General features: G+C 43.4%; 1 protein-coding gene across 1 annotated transcript in view; it reads left to right on the top strand.

The window, feature by feature from the left end:
• Window positions 1-17,350, top strand: part of DYM (dymeclin) — a 161,965-nt gene that overhangs the window by 110,098 nt on the left and 34,517 nt on the right. The window contains exons 13-14 of the mRNA XM_010007892.1: window positions 2,850-2,952; window positions 16,970-17,152. Coding sequence (XP_010006194.1) covers window positions 2,850-2,952; window positions 16,970-17,152 — 286 coding nt within the window. The remainder of the gene's footprint in view (window positions 1-2,849; window positions 2,953-16,969; window positions 17,153-17,350) is intronic.

Here is a 17,350-nt window from a genome sequence, read left to right on the forward strand (position 1 = left end):
CAACCTTCACCATTCTTTGATTCTACACTTTACTAGCTCATTTTTGCTCCAAGTCAGATGTTCTGTAGAACTTGCAGAAGCTTTGTTTTTTTTCATGATTGTTGCCTTGTGATTTTTGGTGGACTAAGAAGAAAGTTCATAAAAGAATTTTCAACACTATTGACTGTTGGGTTTGGTTGGGTTTTTTTTGAACCTTTGTGGATCTTGTGGAATTGGCTTTTTGAAAACCTTTAAGTTCTATATTACTGGTTTGATTTTTACTGTGTGTGCAAATAACAAATCATCACATCACTTGTGTTCATGCGACCATTAGTGTTTAGTCTGGAAAAGTTTCTTTATTGATTGAGGTTCAGCCTTGTGTTAAATTCAACAGAAATGCTTCGTGGTTGTTATAGAGTTAAGAAACCAGTGCTTTCATAATTCATATAAAATCAGAAATATGAGACCTTGAGGTTTGAGTCTTCCTCGTTGGTTGAACTCATCCATGGATTGATGATCTCTCATAGACACCAGGTAGTATTTCATCTTGCTGTCATTTCAACCTCTTCGTTTGTTTCCTAAACATTGGTCCATAAATACTTCTGGAATGAGAGATGGGTTGAGGTATGAGCACATTTCTTGTTCTGAACATCAGTTCTAACTTTTAGAAAGTGTCCTTCTAATGGTTGATAGCCCCATGGCAGTCAGTGGAAAAAACCACCAGTGAGCCAAGAAGTAGCTCTGCTCTTTCACACCACAGGCCAGTTTCTAAATCCAGATTGTGCTCAGAATGAAACTTTCAGCCTGTGGATACAACAGCAGATTATGAGAGGGGGGGAAAAGGTGGGAGACCTACTAGTAGATCTTACTGCTTTGTGTGGCTTCTTCCCTTTTTAATGGGAAATGTTGGGAATGTTCTGGTGGTTTTGACTAATAGCTGAGTTAGTGGGAGGTTGGCATTTGGTCCCTGGAATGACACGTCTCGTCGAGGCTGTGTTGGAGAGCTAGAAGGGAAAAATAAGCTTCCAGTTTGCATGACGTCAAAGGCATTGTGTTATCCTCCAAACACCAAATGTTCTCCTCCCTCATAACCACCACGGGGGTCTCGTCATGTCACCTGATGTTCTTGCTGTATTGGTCCAGTTGTGGTTGTCGCAGCACCAGCTTTATTGGGGCAGCCAAGGCATCGGGACTGGTTTTGGCTGTGCCATCTTGAGCTTGTTCCTCCTGCTGGCTGAACCTTCAGGATGGTAGAACCGACCTAGAGGCTCTCATGGAGGTTAATTAGGTGCCTTAAGTGTGGTGAAGGTTGTCCTTAGAAGGCTGTTAATCTGTTCTAAGAAGTATCTGACTGAAGATTTAGCCCTTGGACAGGCTGCCCAGGGAGGTTCTGGAGTCTCCTTCTCTGGATACTCTCAAGAGAGATCTGGATGTATTTCTGTGTGACCTGCCCTAGAATTGGTCCTGCTCTGGCAGGGTGGCCTCAGTGATCTCCAGAGGTCCCTTCCAACCCCTAAACAGTCTGTGATTCTTTGAATAGGTGTTGGGAGTGGTGGAATTTATTGAGATGGCTCTTGAGGGATGAGATTTGGCCTTGAGAAGTGAAACTAAATCCTTCTGCTGCTAAGAAGTGTTGGAGAAGCCTTTTCCTGAGGCTCTTGACTAGCCACAAAGGGATGAGCACTGATACTCTGAGGAATCTACTCCTACCCACTGTGAAGAATATAAGATCAATGATCTATTTCAGATAAAAAAAATTATGAGGACTTCTTCAAATGCTGAGCATCATTTCTTGAGGTAGAAAAGCTTTCCAAGCCCTGATGTTGTCCTTCAGTTCCAAGAAATACACACTATGTAGACTATAACACCGAGGTAGTATTTTACCACTTCTTTTTCAAAATTAATTAACTGATTTTAGGGTTTTGTAACTGAATCTGCTGACCCAGAAGTTTGTCACTGCTCCTTGGCCCAAGTCTCACCAGCTCCAAGAGCATCATTCATGAGTTTTGTTGGTGCTTATATGTCAAGGACCAACCCAGTCATCCTAGGGAAAGTGTGCTAGGCATCCTGTAGTGCTCCAAAAAGAGCCAGAAGAAAGCTTTTAAATACAGAAGTCCTTCTAACTTAGGAGTTTTAACAATCTGGGGAGGAGGAAAAGTGAGTTATCTGGAAATCCAAAATGATCTGACTCCTCCAAGTCACTAAGCACTGGCTGGTGGCCTCAGTCTTCTTCTCATACCTCCTTCCACCATGGCAATCAAGTTAGATTCTCCATGTATGTCAGATTACACCATCCTTCCAGTGTCCTTGCTGTGTTTTTTTCTTCTAAATGCACCAAAAATGTTCATTTGTATGTATCTGGCCCTCTGATTTCACAGATAATTTATTATCTTAATTTAAAATAAATTTGAAAGAATATCTACAAGTCAGGTGCAAAAACTCAGCCTCCAAATACCCAAAGTTTCTGTGATGCCTCTTTCTACTAAGCCATGAAGTTATTGAGCTGGATAATGCACAGGATCCTTCAGGATATTTTGCATGAGACACTGCACTGAAAAATTGCATTTTAGCCAACTGGTGATGAACTAAAACTGCATGTTTTCCATTCGTTCTGTGGTGGTTTCTCCTTCTAAGGATTGACCCATGAGCATCTGGTGCTCTTCACACTTTATTGTAGAGAATATCTCTGCTTCAGGTTCTCCTGTTGCAGAGCACAGGTGTTAAACAAAGAAAAAAATGCTATAAATGTGCATTGCATTTGAAAAAAATCTCTTTAATAAAGTTTGTGTTGATACCCTTGATGGTGGAACTGTTTCAGGGTGCTATTTTGAAGTTGTTCTAATTTTTTTTCCCTTTTTTTCTCCTTCCAGTTTATTTTCTTTGCTGTCTAAAAAACACAACAAAGTTCTGGAGCAAGCCACACAGTCCTTGAGAGGTTCCTTGGGTTCAAATGACTCTCCCCTTCCTGATTATGTGAGTATCAATCTTGATGTTTTAGTAGGTGTTTCAAGATGGAAGTAGCACATCCGGAAATCTGCAGAGATTTAGCAAACGATTTGACAGCTCAGCAACCACGGCCACCAAAACACAGGAACCTGCAGGAATGATGGCATGTATGACATGTCTTTATAAAAGAAAAAATACACACAAAAAAATAGAATCATGGAATAGTGAAAGTTGGAAGGGACCTTAAGGATCATCTAGATCCAACCCCCTGCATGTGCAGGGACACCTCACACCAGCCCAGGCTGCTCCAAGCCCCATCCAACCTGCCCTTCAACACTGCCAGGGATGGGGCAGCCACAGCTTCCCTGGGCAACCTGGGCCAGCACCTTCCTACCCTCATGGTGAAGAATTTCTTCCTAATGCCTAATCTAAATCTCCCCTCTTCCAGTTTTAATCCATTCCCCCTCATCCCATCCCTCCCTGCCCTTGTCCCAAGTCCCTCCCCAGCTTTCCTGGAGCCCCTTCAGGCACTGGAAGCTGCTCTAAGGTCTCCCTGGAGCCTTCTCTTCTCCAGGCTGAACACCCCAACTCTCCCAGCCTGGCTCCAGACTGCTCCAGCCCTCCCAGCATCTCCGGGGCCTCCTCTGGACCCTCTCCAACAGCTCCATGTTCTTCCTCTGTTGAGGGCCCCAGAACTATACACAGCATTACAGGTGGGGTCTCACCAGAGCAGAGTAGAGGGGCAGAATCCCCTCCGTGGTCCTGCTGGCCACACTTTTTTGGATGGCACGAAAAATCACAACTGTTCATAGCTGAGAGAATTTCTGTACCTTGCCAACTTGCACTTCTCAAGGCATTTGTATTTCAGGAGATTTAAATCTTCCAGTTGAAAAAATTAATTTTAAGAACGGGGTTTTGGCCTCCATGGTGGATTAAAAATGCCTAAAAGTGATTGAAAGCAATTCCCAGTGATCTTTTGGGAATTCCTGCAGGCAAATTGGTATGTTCTGAATACAGGGATCCATCCAGGTTCTGCAGTTTCCTGAGCCAGCAGCCACAAATAGGCAACAATTTTGTAATTTCATTGCATGGCTTGCTGGAAAATCTCTGGTTTCAGTACAAGAAGAAGACACTTTCCAAGGGCTTGAATAATATCTTTATACTCCTGAAGTATCTTTGGTTTGGACCCATCTGAGCTCTCACTGCTGCACTGTATAAGAAAAAAGTTGATTTATCAGTTGCTGTGGATTTTTGAGGGTGAAACTGTAACAACTGTTTTATTTTCAGCATTAATCCATGTTCCAGGACATGCCTGCTGGAGACTTGATGTATCAGATGACTCTAGCATGAAGTATAAAAATACCTCAAAATATCATTGGATATCACAATGACCTGAACTAACCAGGTTTCTTAACCTGCATCTTGTAGTTTTGATTGCTGACTTGTACCATACAAACTAGAGGCCCATTTTATTTAGAGAAACGTGGGTTTATAAAGCAAATTGCAGGTCTTCCCTGTGTTTTCCCACTGTCCTGATGGATGTGTAGCTCCTTACAGTCCTTGTCATTTTAGGGTTTCTGGTTTGTGTCCTAGAAGTTGCTGTCTGACCTTTAATTTTTTGGAACTTGAAACATTTCAGCAAGAACCTTCTCAAGTTAGTTTGTGTTCAAAGAGCAGGAGATCCCACTTCTTCTAAGAGCAGGAGATCCCATTTTCTTGTTTATCAGAGGTTATTAACCCCAGTGTCATGCCAGCTAAAGCAGGAAGAATTGTCCAGAGAGGTAGGGGATGCCTCAACGCAGGAAACATCCCAGCTCAGGTTGGATGGGGCTCTGAGCAACCTGATCCAATTGCAGATGTCCCTGCTCACTGCAGGGGAGTGGGACTAGACGACCTTGAAAGGTTCTCCAACCCAAACCATTTGATATTTCTGAAATTCTGCCTGTATCCTCATGGCTGAGCTGTTCTGGAGAGCTGGAGAGTTCCAGTTGACTTCCAGGGCAAAGGGAGACTGGAACTGATGGCTTTTCATACCTGAGATACACCATATCGTGAGATAGTTCTGTATGACATGCATCCTAGAGGGTTGGAGGAAGTGCTTGGGATAGGGTTCATGGGCACAGGGCCTCCATAAGCTTTAGACTTGAAGAGGGGAGATTTAGATTGGACATGAGGAGGAAATTCTTTGGTGTGAGGGTGGTGAGAGCCTGGCCCAGGTTGCCCAGGGAAGCTGTGGCTGCCCCATCCCTGGCAGTGTTGAAGGGCAGGTTGGATGGGGCTTGGAGCAGCCTGGGCTGGTGGGAGGTGTCCCTGCTCATGCAGGGGGTTGGGACTGGATGATCTTGAAGGTATCTCCACCCAAACCAGTCTGGGGTATTTCTCTATCTGTGGGTGTATATATCTGTATATATCTTTCAGTGTGTGAATTTGGTCCCTGAAAACTATTTTACAGATGTTGGTTTTCATTTTAACTAAGCTAAGAAGGACCCAAGATGCTCACAGGACATGGTTGTCCTTTTGGAGCTGGAGACAACTGAGAAATGCAGCTCCTGCAGCAGTGCTGGGAAAGCACTCTGGATTCCAGCCCAGGAAATCAAATACTTCCCAATTTTTTTTCCCTTTTATTGTTGCTGTGACGTAGGGAGGGAGGGGGGACAGCAGTTGGAAAGGCTGCTGTAGAAGAGGGTAAAACCACTTACTTCAGCCTATTTTGCTTCTGAAATTCCATCTTTGTGTTCTGTGTAAGAAAATTTAGGAATCTAGGAATCCCAGGATGGAGCTAAAGAAAGGAACAGCACTGAGATTGCCTGCTTTGCCGAGGTGCATGTCTGGGGAGGAAGAGGATGGCTCAGGGAGCCATTCAGGTTTCAATCAGATCAGTCAAACGTATTTTTTTGAAGTACATTTTTGTTATTTATTTATTTTGTACAATTTATTAATTTACAGTATTTTTTTCCTTACCATTTTGTGTCATCCAAAGGGAATTTTCATGGGTCACAAGTCACACATAAAATTATTCCAGGTGTTGCTGATGGTCTTGTTTTGAGACTTTCTGCTCATTTTGGGAGGGGTCTAGACTTTGAAAAAGAAATTATGGACAATGTTATGTGTTCTTTCTTCAAGCCAGGCAGGATTTGGAAGGAAAATTACAGCATCAGGGTTGTTGAGTTGAGGCCTCTCCATTGTGGCCATGTTTTGATGCCCATGCTGAAAACTAGAATGAGGATCTGACCCAGCTGGCTTTTAAATTGTTGTTCTTGTTGAGGTTTGCTGGGCTTTAAAAAATAAAAAGTTGGCCTGTTTATTAAGGTTTGACCAATTTCCTGGTATTTTCCTGCTAAACTGTGTCAGTGTGGTGGGATTCAGGAGCCAGCAGAGAGGGGAGAAGAACCCACTGTCATCAAACCATTGCTTCAGGGACAGGATACTTGGTTAGACCAATTCTTATGCTACTTAATTTACTAATTGGATGAGGGGGAATGGTTTCAAGTGAAAGAGGGGAGATTTAGGTTGGACATGAGGAGGAAATTCTTTGGTGTGAGGGTGGTGAGACCCTGGCCCAGGTTGCCCAGAGAAGCTGTGGCTGCCCCATCCCTGGCAGTGTTGAAGGGCAGGTTGGATGGGGCTTGGAGCAGCCTGGGCTGGTGGGAGGTGTCCCTGCCCATATGGAACTAGATGATCTTTAAGGTCCCTTCCAACCCAAACCAGCCTGTGATTCTTAAGGGTTTTTTTTTTCTTAGTAGCAATGACCTATTTTGAAATACCACACTTGGCTCAAGTTGTCCTTGGCCAGAAGTATCTCCAGGCTTGAAGAAATGGGAAAAAAATAATCCAGTTGTTTTTGTTTTTTTTTTAATTGCTTCATTACATGAAATAAAAGCCCATTTTCCAAAAATGTTGACAAACAAGAAAACTGGTAGTAAAAGAAGAGAGGATTTTGTTTCTTCCAGTTCCAATCAAGACAAATTACTTAAGTAAACAAATTGATGATTTTCTTGGTAATTTAATTACAGCCCGATGTAACTTGTTAACTCACAGATGATTAGCAGCACAACTAGAGGCATGCTGACTTTTTTTGGGAAGTAGCACATCAGAGCTGTTGTTGGAACCCCCATCTCCCCCAGAAGCTGATTTTTTTAAGGATTTCATGGCATTGTGCTTGGTTTTCCAGGACTTCAGGACTTGTTAAACTACAGCTGGTGAGGAGTTTCTCCTTAACTCTTGGAGTGGAGGGGGTGGAAAAGAAGAGAGTACAATTTTAATTTGGGCAGGCTTATGTCAGGAGTTCAGAGTTATCTCGCTTAGAGAATGGAAAAAAATGCAGATTTCTCTATGCAAAAATGGAGGGAAATAAAAATCCAATATAGGAACAGTTGGAGGTTCAAATCTTTTGGTGTGCATCATGTCCCTGTTTGCATACACAGGTTTTGCGTTGCTTTCTGAATTTCTTTCACCATCATCTCATGCACCAGAGGGAGAAGGGATTTGGGGTCAGTGGGAGCCCAAGCTCTTGTTTACTGATGGGAGGTGTGAAGGCTCAGGAGTTAAACTTCATGGAGGGTCACTCAGCACCCAGGAATCAGGAATCTGAGCACTCTATGGTGAAATTCCCTGTTCCACCCAGGAGGGCTGAAATCCTTAAGTTGCTTTACTGGAATAATACTCACAGAAAAGAGTGCATGTAAGGTGATTTCTAGCCACATAGGAAATATTCTATAATTCACTTCAGTTGAACTTTTTTTAACCTTCTATCTTTAACCTTTAACCTTTTAACTTTCTGTCCAGATGGAGCTTCAACCACTAGGAGAAATTCTAAAAAATAATCCTGCTTATTTCATATATAGAGTTGTCACTTAACCAGCTCTTTGATGGTGAAGGAGTTTTCTCAGTGTTAGAACCAGTGTCTGTGTTAGACTTCTTATATTTACAAATGTCCTGCTGTGAAGAGCCATCCTTTAACTCCCTGGTCCAAAAAGTGTTGTCTCTATGGCAGTTAAGGGAGAAAAATAAACGCATGTTGGCAATCCAAAGGGAAAAATAGACAGGATAGGAATGCAGTGAGTTATGGATAGATATAGCATCCCTGGAGGGCTTGAGGGCCATGGGTTAGTGGTGGCCTTGACAGTGCTGGGGAAACAGTTGGACTTGATGATCTTAAAGGTCTTTTCCAACCAAAATTATTCTATGATTTCTGTATTTATAGACATTCTTCTGTCTATATTTTTTCACCAGAGAGGGCACTAATAGGACAAGGGAGAAAGCAAACTGAAAAAGGGGAGCTTTAGGTTAGACATTTGGAAGGAATTCTTCACCACGAGGGTGGTGAGAGCCTGGCCCAGGTTGCCCAGAGAAGCTGTGGCTGCCCCATCCCTGGGGGTGTTGAAGGGCAGGTTGGATGGGACTTGGAGCAGCCTGGGCTGGTGGGAGGTGTCCCTGCCCATGCAGGGGGGTTGGAACCTGCTGAGCTTTAAGGTCCCTTCCAACCCAGACCATTCCATGATTTTATGATTCTGTGGTTGTAATGTCTGCAGTAGCAGAGCCTCATGGTACTGGTACAATTCCCAATCCAACCTGACTCTTCTGGCTCCTTTCCAATCTTGTTAAATCCTACCTGCTGTGTGGAGCTGGTGTTACATGAAGCCTTGGAGCTCCATCCATGTCAATGATTTTTCCTCTCATCTTAATAACGAGAATGAAACTTTGCATTTGGATGAGATGTCTGTATCTTTTTTTTTCTTTGCCTTCTCAGTTTGTGCTCCTTAATGGGCTAAACTAAGTTCAATATTTAGGTTCTTGTTTAGTTTATCCTTGATTTCTATGCTAAATAGAAACCAGCTGTCTATTTAAGCATCTAATTCTTGAAACTCCTCAGCCCCTCAAGCATCATCTGGAAATGATGGAGCTTGTAAAACAAAGCTAAGAAGAAAAAGCAGTGTTTGTTTTATGTGGGGTGAATTATTTCAGTTGGGGTCCTTCTAATTCAGCCATTAGGAGGGTTACTAAAAAGCAGTATTACAAAAAAAAGACATTTTGGGGGGTAACTTGTATCTTGTTATTACAGTTGATTATATTCAAAGCTGCAAGGTTTCATAAATAGTTCTTTTTTAGTTTAGCGGAGAACCAACCTAATCTCCCTCCTGTACATGGGCAGATGTTAAAAGGTTCCCCTGATTCATTTACTAGGAAGAAATGGTCTTTTGTAAGCAAAGGCTTCAGATCTGAGAAACTTGGGCTTGCTAAAGAGTAGGTAAAAAAAGTCTTATCATCTGCAGAATTAGCTGCCTTTTAAATATAAATAAATCTAAAATCTCTACATTTCTCTGGATTCAGTTACATTCCAGGGTGAAAGATGATAGACCCCAAAGACTCGACTCAGCCTTATTTTCAGTACCTGCACTTTAGTTTGCTAAACAACTAAAGCAAAATTAATATTCCAAAAATATGTCATATTATCAGCTGGAGATGAAAATATTTTATCAATGACATTTTTCTACCATGACAAGGAGGTTTTCTGTCCCTTTCGTGCCACTAAACAGGTTTTTCATGTGTTAGTTTGGTATTTTCACATCAGGCTATGGGATCTCAGGAGGGACTTTTTACAAGGGTGTGTAGTGAGAGGACATGGAGTGATGGTTTAAAACTGGAAGAGGGGAGGTTTAAGTGAGACATGAGGAGGGAATTCTTTGGTGTGAGGGTGGTGAGAGCCTGGCCCAGGTTGCCCAGGGAAGCTGTGGCTGCCCCATCCCTGGCAGTGTTGAAGGGCAGGTTGGATGGGGCTTGGAGCAGCCTGGGCTGGTGGGAGGTGTCCCTGCCCATGCAGGGGGGTTGGGACTGGATGATCTTGAAGGCCCTTTCCAACACAAACCCATCTGGAATTCTATGATCTTGTGCTGAAGATACATTTTTAGACAGGCTGCTGTGCAAAGAAGTTGGATTTTTTAGCCTATCCAGCATGTAGAAAAGAAATTCTTGATTTACTGTCAAAGTCAATGCTATTTGATCAGTAAATAAATTTATGTTTTGGGGTCCTACAATATGTTCTCAGCTTATACATCTAATACTACATTAGATTCACTGCAGCTCTGTTTTTTTAATTCTCTAAAGAACTGGTTTAATGCAGAAATCTGCCACCAGCCAGTTTTCCTATCAGTGTGTGTCATCCTGAAGAACTGGGAAGAAATGAAATTAACCCCTAAATAAACCATAATAGAGTTAGTGTGATACAATCACACTTCATTAAGCTGGTAGGCTGTTAAAATTCTACTTGGTAGTCACTGCTGTGAACATCCCGAATGTGTAGGAGTTGTTCAGCTTTAGCATTGAAAACCCCATTGGCAGGATGGGAAATTTGTAGCCAATTAAATCAAGATTCCTAATTGAGATATGTCCCTATTTGACAAACATTGGGAGGGGAACAAGCACACTGAGGCAGGTTCTTTTCTCATCATGTTGCTTCAAAACTCAGGAGCCAACAGCTTTTCACCCCAAACACTGCCTGCATCTCTTCCATGCTCTGTTTTTCCCTAGATTTTCTTCCATTTTTTTTCATGTCATTAAGTATCTTGGTAAGATTTTTGGATTGCATCAGCTCTGCATTGTTAGTAGGCTAAAAAAAAACTGAATTTGTGTGAATTTTTAGATCCTTTAGTCGTCTGCTGTGATAAAATGGTATTATACAATGTTGCTTCATGAAGATAAAATATAGTAAAGCAATAGAATATTGTGATAAGTTTTGTTTGGTATGTGGATTCTAGAAATTGAAGTTGCACAGCATCAGAGTGGTCAGGGTTGGAAGGGACCTCTGAAGATCATCCAGTCCAACCCCCTGCCAGGGCAGGATCCCCTAGAGCAGATCCCACAGGAATGTGTCCAGGTGGGTTTGGAATGTCTCCAGGGATGGAGACTCCACAACCTCCCTAGGCAGCCTGTCCCAGGGCTCTGTCACCCTCAGGCTGAACAGCCCCAGCTCTCTCAGCCTTTCCTCATGGGGCAGATGCTCCAGTCCCCTCATCATCTTCATGGCCTGTGCTGGACTCTCTCAAGTAGATCCCTGTTCCTCTGGAACTGGGGAGCCCAGAACTGGACACAACACTCCAAGTTAGGTCTCACCAGGGCCAAGTAGAAGGGGAGGAAAACCTCCCTTGATCTGCTGGACACACTGATCTTAATGCACCCCAAGATACCATTGGCCTTCTTGGCCACAGGGGCACATGGTTCTCCCATGGAGAACTTTGTATCATCACCAAATTTGCTGAAAGTGCATTGTGTCCTCTCATCCAGGTTCTGAAGATCACCTAGGGGGGGTTGGATTTAGATGATCTATAAGACCTCTTCCAACCCAACCCATGCCATGATTCACATAGGAGAATTGCCTGGTTTTGCACTAAATTATCTGCTTTTTGGTTGCTCTGAATGGGTGGCTCATAAGCAGAAGTGACATTTGCAATATCAGGTTATTCTTGGCTGTGCCTGTTTCTACTCCAGGATTGAGCCAGAGGCCTATAAATACATTTTCTACATCTTGCTCATCTCCTCCTTCAGATGAATTATATTTTAGTTTAAAGAATATTCCTCCTACCTAATCCCCCTATTTTTGTAGCATTAACAAAATAGCCATTTCAGAACAGACTGAAATAACCAAGCTAACCCAAATCTAAAGCAAGCTTTTGTGCTGAGTGGTGTTCAAATTCTGCAGGTCTGTCTGAATTCTTTATCAGTTCTTCCCTTGAAATTGATTTGATAAAAATACAAACTCACAGTTTAAACTTTCATTTTCTTAGTATAAACATTGATGTGGCTGCCCCATCCCTGGCAGTGTTGAAGGGCAGGTTGGATGGGGCTTGGAGCAACCTGGGCTGGTGGGAGGTGTCCCTGCTCATGCAGGGGGGTTGGAACTGGATGGTCTTTAAAGTCCCTTCCAACCTTCACCATTCCATGATTTCAATCAGCCACTGATGCTTTGTTGCCATCTGGGTCTAAACCCCAAAAGTGGCTGTGGCAGTGCTGGGTCAGTGGTTGGACTTTCCTAGACAAAACCAAACAAAATGGTGAGACATGAATGAGAAGCTGCCCTTCCAGCTGAACTGTTTATTTCAAACCAACAACAGTGAGGGTCAGCATGGCAATTTTATTTAGCAAAGTGTCTCGCAACAAACTTTGCTCAGGTGTGACAGCTCTGCTTTCATTTCTGAGCAGTGATTAAGTTGCTGGGCTTAGTTTTGGAGGTGATATCCAATGTGAGCATGGCAATTTTTCACTTAATACCTACTTCCCACAATTCAACCATCCAACCAAAAGTTATCTGGGTTTGAAAAACACCAGCCAGAGAGGATATGCCAATAAAATAGATGAAGAGAACGTTTGTGTCTCCAAAGGTTGGATTTGAAGTTCATTGAATGTAAGAGCAGCTTTCTTGGGTGCTTCTTTCTTGCCCCTCCTCTCTTCCACTCCTTTGGCAGACCTAGTTTGTTTTGTTGAAGGTCTTGATTTTCTGCTGAAAATGCAGGAAATTCAGACAGCTCTCTTGGAAGCTTCCCAAAGTGAATACAAACAAGATACATATGCTTCTCTTAAAGGTTCTAAAAAGAAAGTAAATTATTTGAAAGTAGAAATTCCCCGGAAAGAGGAAAGGGAAGTTTGCATCATTATAACTGGATGCTGTAAAGTCATCTTCTCAAGGTGGAATTCCCTGGAGAGCAGACTTGTCTCCACAAGCCAGAGTCCATCACCTTGGAGTTTCTAATAGCTGAGTTACAGGCAGGCATGGAATTGGTAACTGTTCAGTATTGAAAACCGTAATTATTTGAAATATTCCTTAGTGTGCATAAATTAGTTGAAAATCATGTGATGGGAAATGAACCAAAGCTGTCCATTCATCTCTGCTTTTTGTGGATGGAGCAGATCTGTATCAGGTTACCCCATTTTTCCTCTTCCTTTCTCCTTGGTAAAAAGAAGAATGGCAGGATTTGTCTGGTTTGGGGTTAATTCAGCACTGTTTGACTTTTTGAGAGGTGTTAAGTGTGTCGTTTTGTTTTCCCATTGTTGACAAAATTGCCTTTAAAGTCAGATCTGCTCATGAAGGAAGTAGTTGGCAATTACAAATTGTTATGTTTGCAGATTATATTGAATGGGTGGGTCTCACTGAAAATGTTACAGGTGAAGAATTGCAATGAGGCATCATGGATAAGGGCTCAGAATGAAGAAGAGCAACCTCCACCGTCACTGTTCCTCTGTTTCCTCATCCATGGGGTTGCCTTCAGCCTCAGGTCAGAGGATGGGTTGTCCCCATATAGAGATATAGTGCTTAGCAACATGATTTAAGCACTGAGCAGGTAAATTAGGTTATGGTAGAGGGATTTAGGTTATGGTTGGACTTGATTTTCAAGGTCCCTTCCAACCAGGATGATTCCATGGATTCTACATGAATACAGGAACAGAAACATGATGTAAAATGCCATCCCTGTGCTTGATGCACCTTCCTCTGACTCTTCCTCCAGCCTGCCTGGCTGGGAAAGGAGGCCTGGTCTGGCCAGAGGAGCAAATGACCTTGTAGGGACACTCAGAGCCAACAGGGGAAGTAGAAAGTCAAGAGATGATTTTGCTTCTTTGAATTCAGGGTGAGGTGAGGGTGGAAGTGTTGAAGGACAGGATGGATGGGGCTTGGAGCAACCTATGCTGGTGGGAGGTGTCCCTGCCCATGCAGGGGGGTTGGAACCTGATGAGCTTTAAGATCCCTTCCAATTTTCACTGTTCTATGATTCTGTGGGTTTTTGTCAGCCTGCATTTCCATCATATATTTTTTTTGCTATATCATATAGTTTTTTTGTGTTCACTTCATTTCCTCAGGATTTTTTGCATGAAGACTTTACACTGTGGCTTTCCTGATTGTTGGTTTTGTCCCCTATTTAGCCTGTGTGGTTACAGCCTGTTGCATTCCCCATCCCTGCCTGGGTTTGGGTTTTTTTAAGCAGATAAGTTTCTTCCTGCTCAGATTGTGCCAAGTGTTTAACTGCCTTTTCGACAGCATTTGTCCTTGTGCCATTTCAACAGGCAGAAACCTCTTGCAGTTATTTGGCAGAAAATACCGGTTGGCTGGAAAATTGCTGTGCTGGGAAAGCAGAGTGAGAAGTGGGATTTTTTTAGAAGGCAGTTGTGTCCTGGATGTGTACATTGATTGTCATAATACTGCATAGTATCATTCCTATGGAACCCACCATGAAGGAAAAAGTGCACTGTTAGATCTCTGACTTTTAAATGTAACATGGTTAGACTTACAGATATTTGTTGCTTTGGACTGTGGATGACTCTAAATGGAGGTGCAGATCTGGGCCCCTCAGGACAAGAAGGACCTGGAGGGGCTGGAGCGTGTCCAGAGAAGGGCAAGGGAGCTGGGGCAGGGTCTGGAGCACAAGTGTGAGGAGGAGCAGCTGAGGGAGCTGGGGGTGTCCAGGCTGGAGCAAAGGAGGCTGAGGGGAGACCTTCTGGCTCTGCAGCTGCCTGAGAGGAGGTTGGAGCCAGGGGGGTCGGGCTCTGCTCCCCAGGAACAAGGGATGGGACAAGAGGAAATGGGCTGCAGTGGTGCCAGGGGAGGCTGAGCTGGGATGTTGGGCAGCATTTCTTGCTGGCCAGGGTTGTCAGGCCCTGGCCCAGGCTGCCCAGGGCAGGGCTGGAGTCCCCATCCCTGGAGGGGTTTCCAAGCCGTGTAGATGTGGTGCTGAGGGACATGGGGCAGGGGTGGCCTGGGCAGGGCTGGGGGACTGGTTGCACGGGGTGATCTTAAGAGGTCATTTCCAACTAAAAGGATTCTCTGATTCTATGGAAATATGTTTTTTAAAGTTGTATTAAAGAGGGGGAATTTAAATTGGGTATTAGGAGGGAATTCTTTGCTGTCAGGGTGGTGAGACACTGGACAGAATAGTTTTTATTAGACAGTAGAAGCCCTGAAATGGTCAGTCCAAGTTAACCTGAAGGACACATGGAGATGCCTCCCTTTTTCTGTTAAGAAATAGAAGCTGAAGATCTGTTTTCCTTCATAATATAATTCACTTCACCACTTCTTTATTATTATAAAAATTAACATTAATTTCATGTCCAATTAAATCGATGAGTCCTCCAAAAGTTCCAGGGACAAAACAGAGGATGGGCATCATAAATGAAGCAGGTTTTGAGATCTTGCATCCTCCACTGACAATGATTCAGCAAGTATCTCTGTAAGGAACCAAACTGGGAGCACATGCCCAGGGTTTGGTGTTCAGACTGCTTGACTTCTCTAATATTTTGTAAGGCATTTATTTCTCAACTGTTTTTACACAGTGTCTTTCCAGCCGTAATGCTTGAATACTCTGGGAGTCTTCACCCAGCAGGATGTCATGGTAATTATTAATTATAGCACAGTAAGAAAAGCATCAGTATTCCAAGATAGCCAAGAGATGGGAACATCCAACTCTGCCCAGAGTTTGCCTTGGCTGTGTGTTTAACTCAAATTATTCTTCTCCAGATAATGTTCTCATTCTTCTGCTCGTCCTGTTTTCCTCTGCATCTTGTCAGCTTGCTCCCCGTTCCCTTTTCTCTGGCATTATCACTTCATTGTTCCTTTGTCTTTTGAAGAAAAGGGATCCCAGACTACACAGAACTGTACTTGGATCTCATTTAGCTCTCATTGTCTGGATGGTCCTTGTGCAAAAGGAGACCAGGCATCTGTCTTTTTGTGTTCAAAAAGGAAATCTTTACAAAAAACTGCCCCATTTAATCCTGGGAAGGAGCAATGAGGTGGTTTCCTACAATTACGTTAGTGCCTCCGTTCCCTTCTCCTTTCTAGGCATGATTTCATAGAGCCATGGACTGGTTTGGGTTGAAAGGGACCTTGAAAATCGTCTAGATCCAACCCCCCTGCATGGGCAGGGACACCTCCCACCAGCCCAGGCTGCTCCAAGCCCCATCCAACCTGCCCTTCAACACTGCCAGGGATGGGGCAGCCACAGCTTCTCTGGGCAACCTGGGCCAGGCTCTCACCACCCTCACACCAAAGAATTTCTTCCCAATCATCTCATCTCAATCTCCCATCTTCCCCTGCCCGTGCAGGGGGTTGGGGCTAGGTGATGTTTAAGTTCCATTCCAACCCAAACCATTCCATGATTCAGGGATTTGCCTTTTTTTCCCTATCCCAAGGCAGGACAGGCAACTCTCCAGGCTGAACATCCCTGTCAGGCATGTCCTGACATGCAGCCCAAGGAGAGGAATCCAGAAAGCTGGCAGGGCTGGAATTTCAAAATCATCAGGAGTGTTTTGTCAAAGGCACTGACAAGGTGGAAAGCTCCACAGGTTTATCTTGAGCATTAAGGCTTAGCACACTACAAGAGGAGGTTTCTTTTTTTCTATCTTCCGTTTATTACAAGTCTTATTCAATGCAAAAAAAAAAAAATACAGATGGAAAAAAGCCAAGGTCAAGGTGTGTAGAATGGTGGCAGATGTTGAAGCTGTGGTGGGTTTTCATCCCAGTCAGTTTTTCTTCTCCCGTCTTTGCTTTTCTTTTTCACCAGCAGCTTTCCATTCTCCTGATACTTTTTTTCCTCTCTCCATCCCTTCTCCCCAAGCAGGGACTTGAACAGAAAATGTATTTAAACTAAATGTGTCCTGAAGTGCTTTTACTTGGTGGAAGAAGGGTCAAAAAGACAAAAGTTTATTTCAACCCTTAATGAAAATGGCTGATTACAATCTGTTAATGCTTTCTGGCTCCAGAACATGCAAAAAGACAAAAGTTTATTTCAACCCTTAATGAAAATGGCTGATTACAATCTGTTAATGCTTTCTGGCTCGAGAACATGGTTCCTGTTGAGAGAATCAAGCTATGAGGCTGATTGCTTGGAATTTTGGGGAAAATGTTGGTTCTTACAAGAGGAAACACCTCTCTTCCCAGATCCAGACATGCTTGAGATGTCAACCAGCTAATAGCTCCATTAGTAATAATTACCTATGTGCTTTCCTTATTACCTCATGTATTTTAGGACAGAGAAGGGCACACTCATGTTGAATTTCTCTCTTAAAGGCACAAGACCTGAATGTGATTGAGGAAGTCATCCGCATGATGTTGGAGATCATCAACTCCTGCTTGGCCAACTCTCTTCACCACAACCCCAACCTGGTCTACGCGCTGCTCTACAAGCGGGATCTGTTTGAGCAGTTTCGGACTCATCCTTCCTTCCAGGACATCATGCAAAATATAGATCTGGTGAGTGAGACGTTCTTGGAAGGACTCTGAGGAGCTGCGATTGGAACTCTTTATCCTTTGGAGAGGTGGAAAATAGTTATCATCTCTTATCAGCTGAGTTTCTAAAGGCTTACAATTCTGAGTTTAGATGTTAAAGGGTGATTTTCTGAGCCTCCACTGTGACTTCTGGGCAGCATCTTCAGCTTGGCAGAGCCAGGG

The sequence above is a fragment of the Chaetura pelagica genome, unplaced genomic scaffold, assembly GCF_000747805.2.
Source record: "Chaetura pelagica isolate M959 unplaced genomic scaffold, ChaPel_1.0 scaffold552, whole genome shotgun sequence".
NCBI lineage: Eukaryota > Metazoa > Chordata > Aves > Apodiformes > Apodidae > Chaetura > Chaetura pelagica.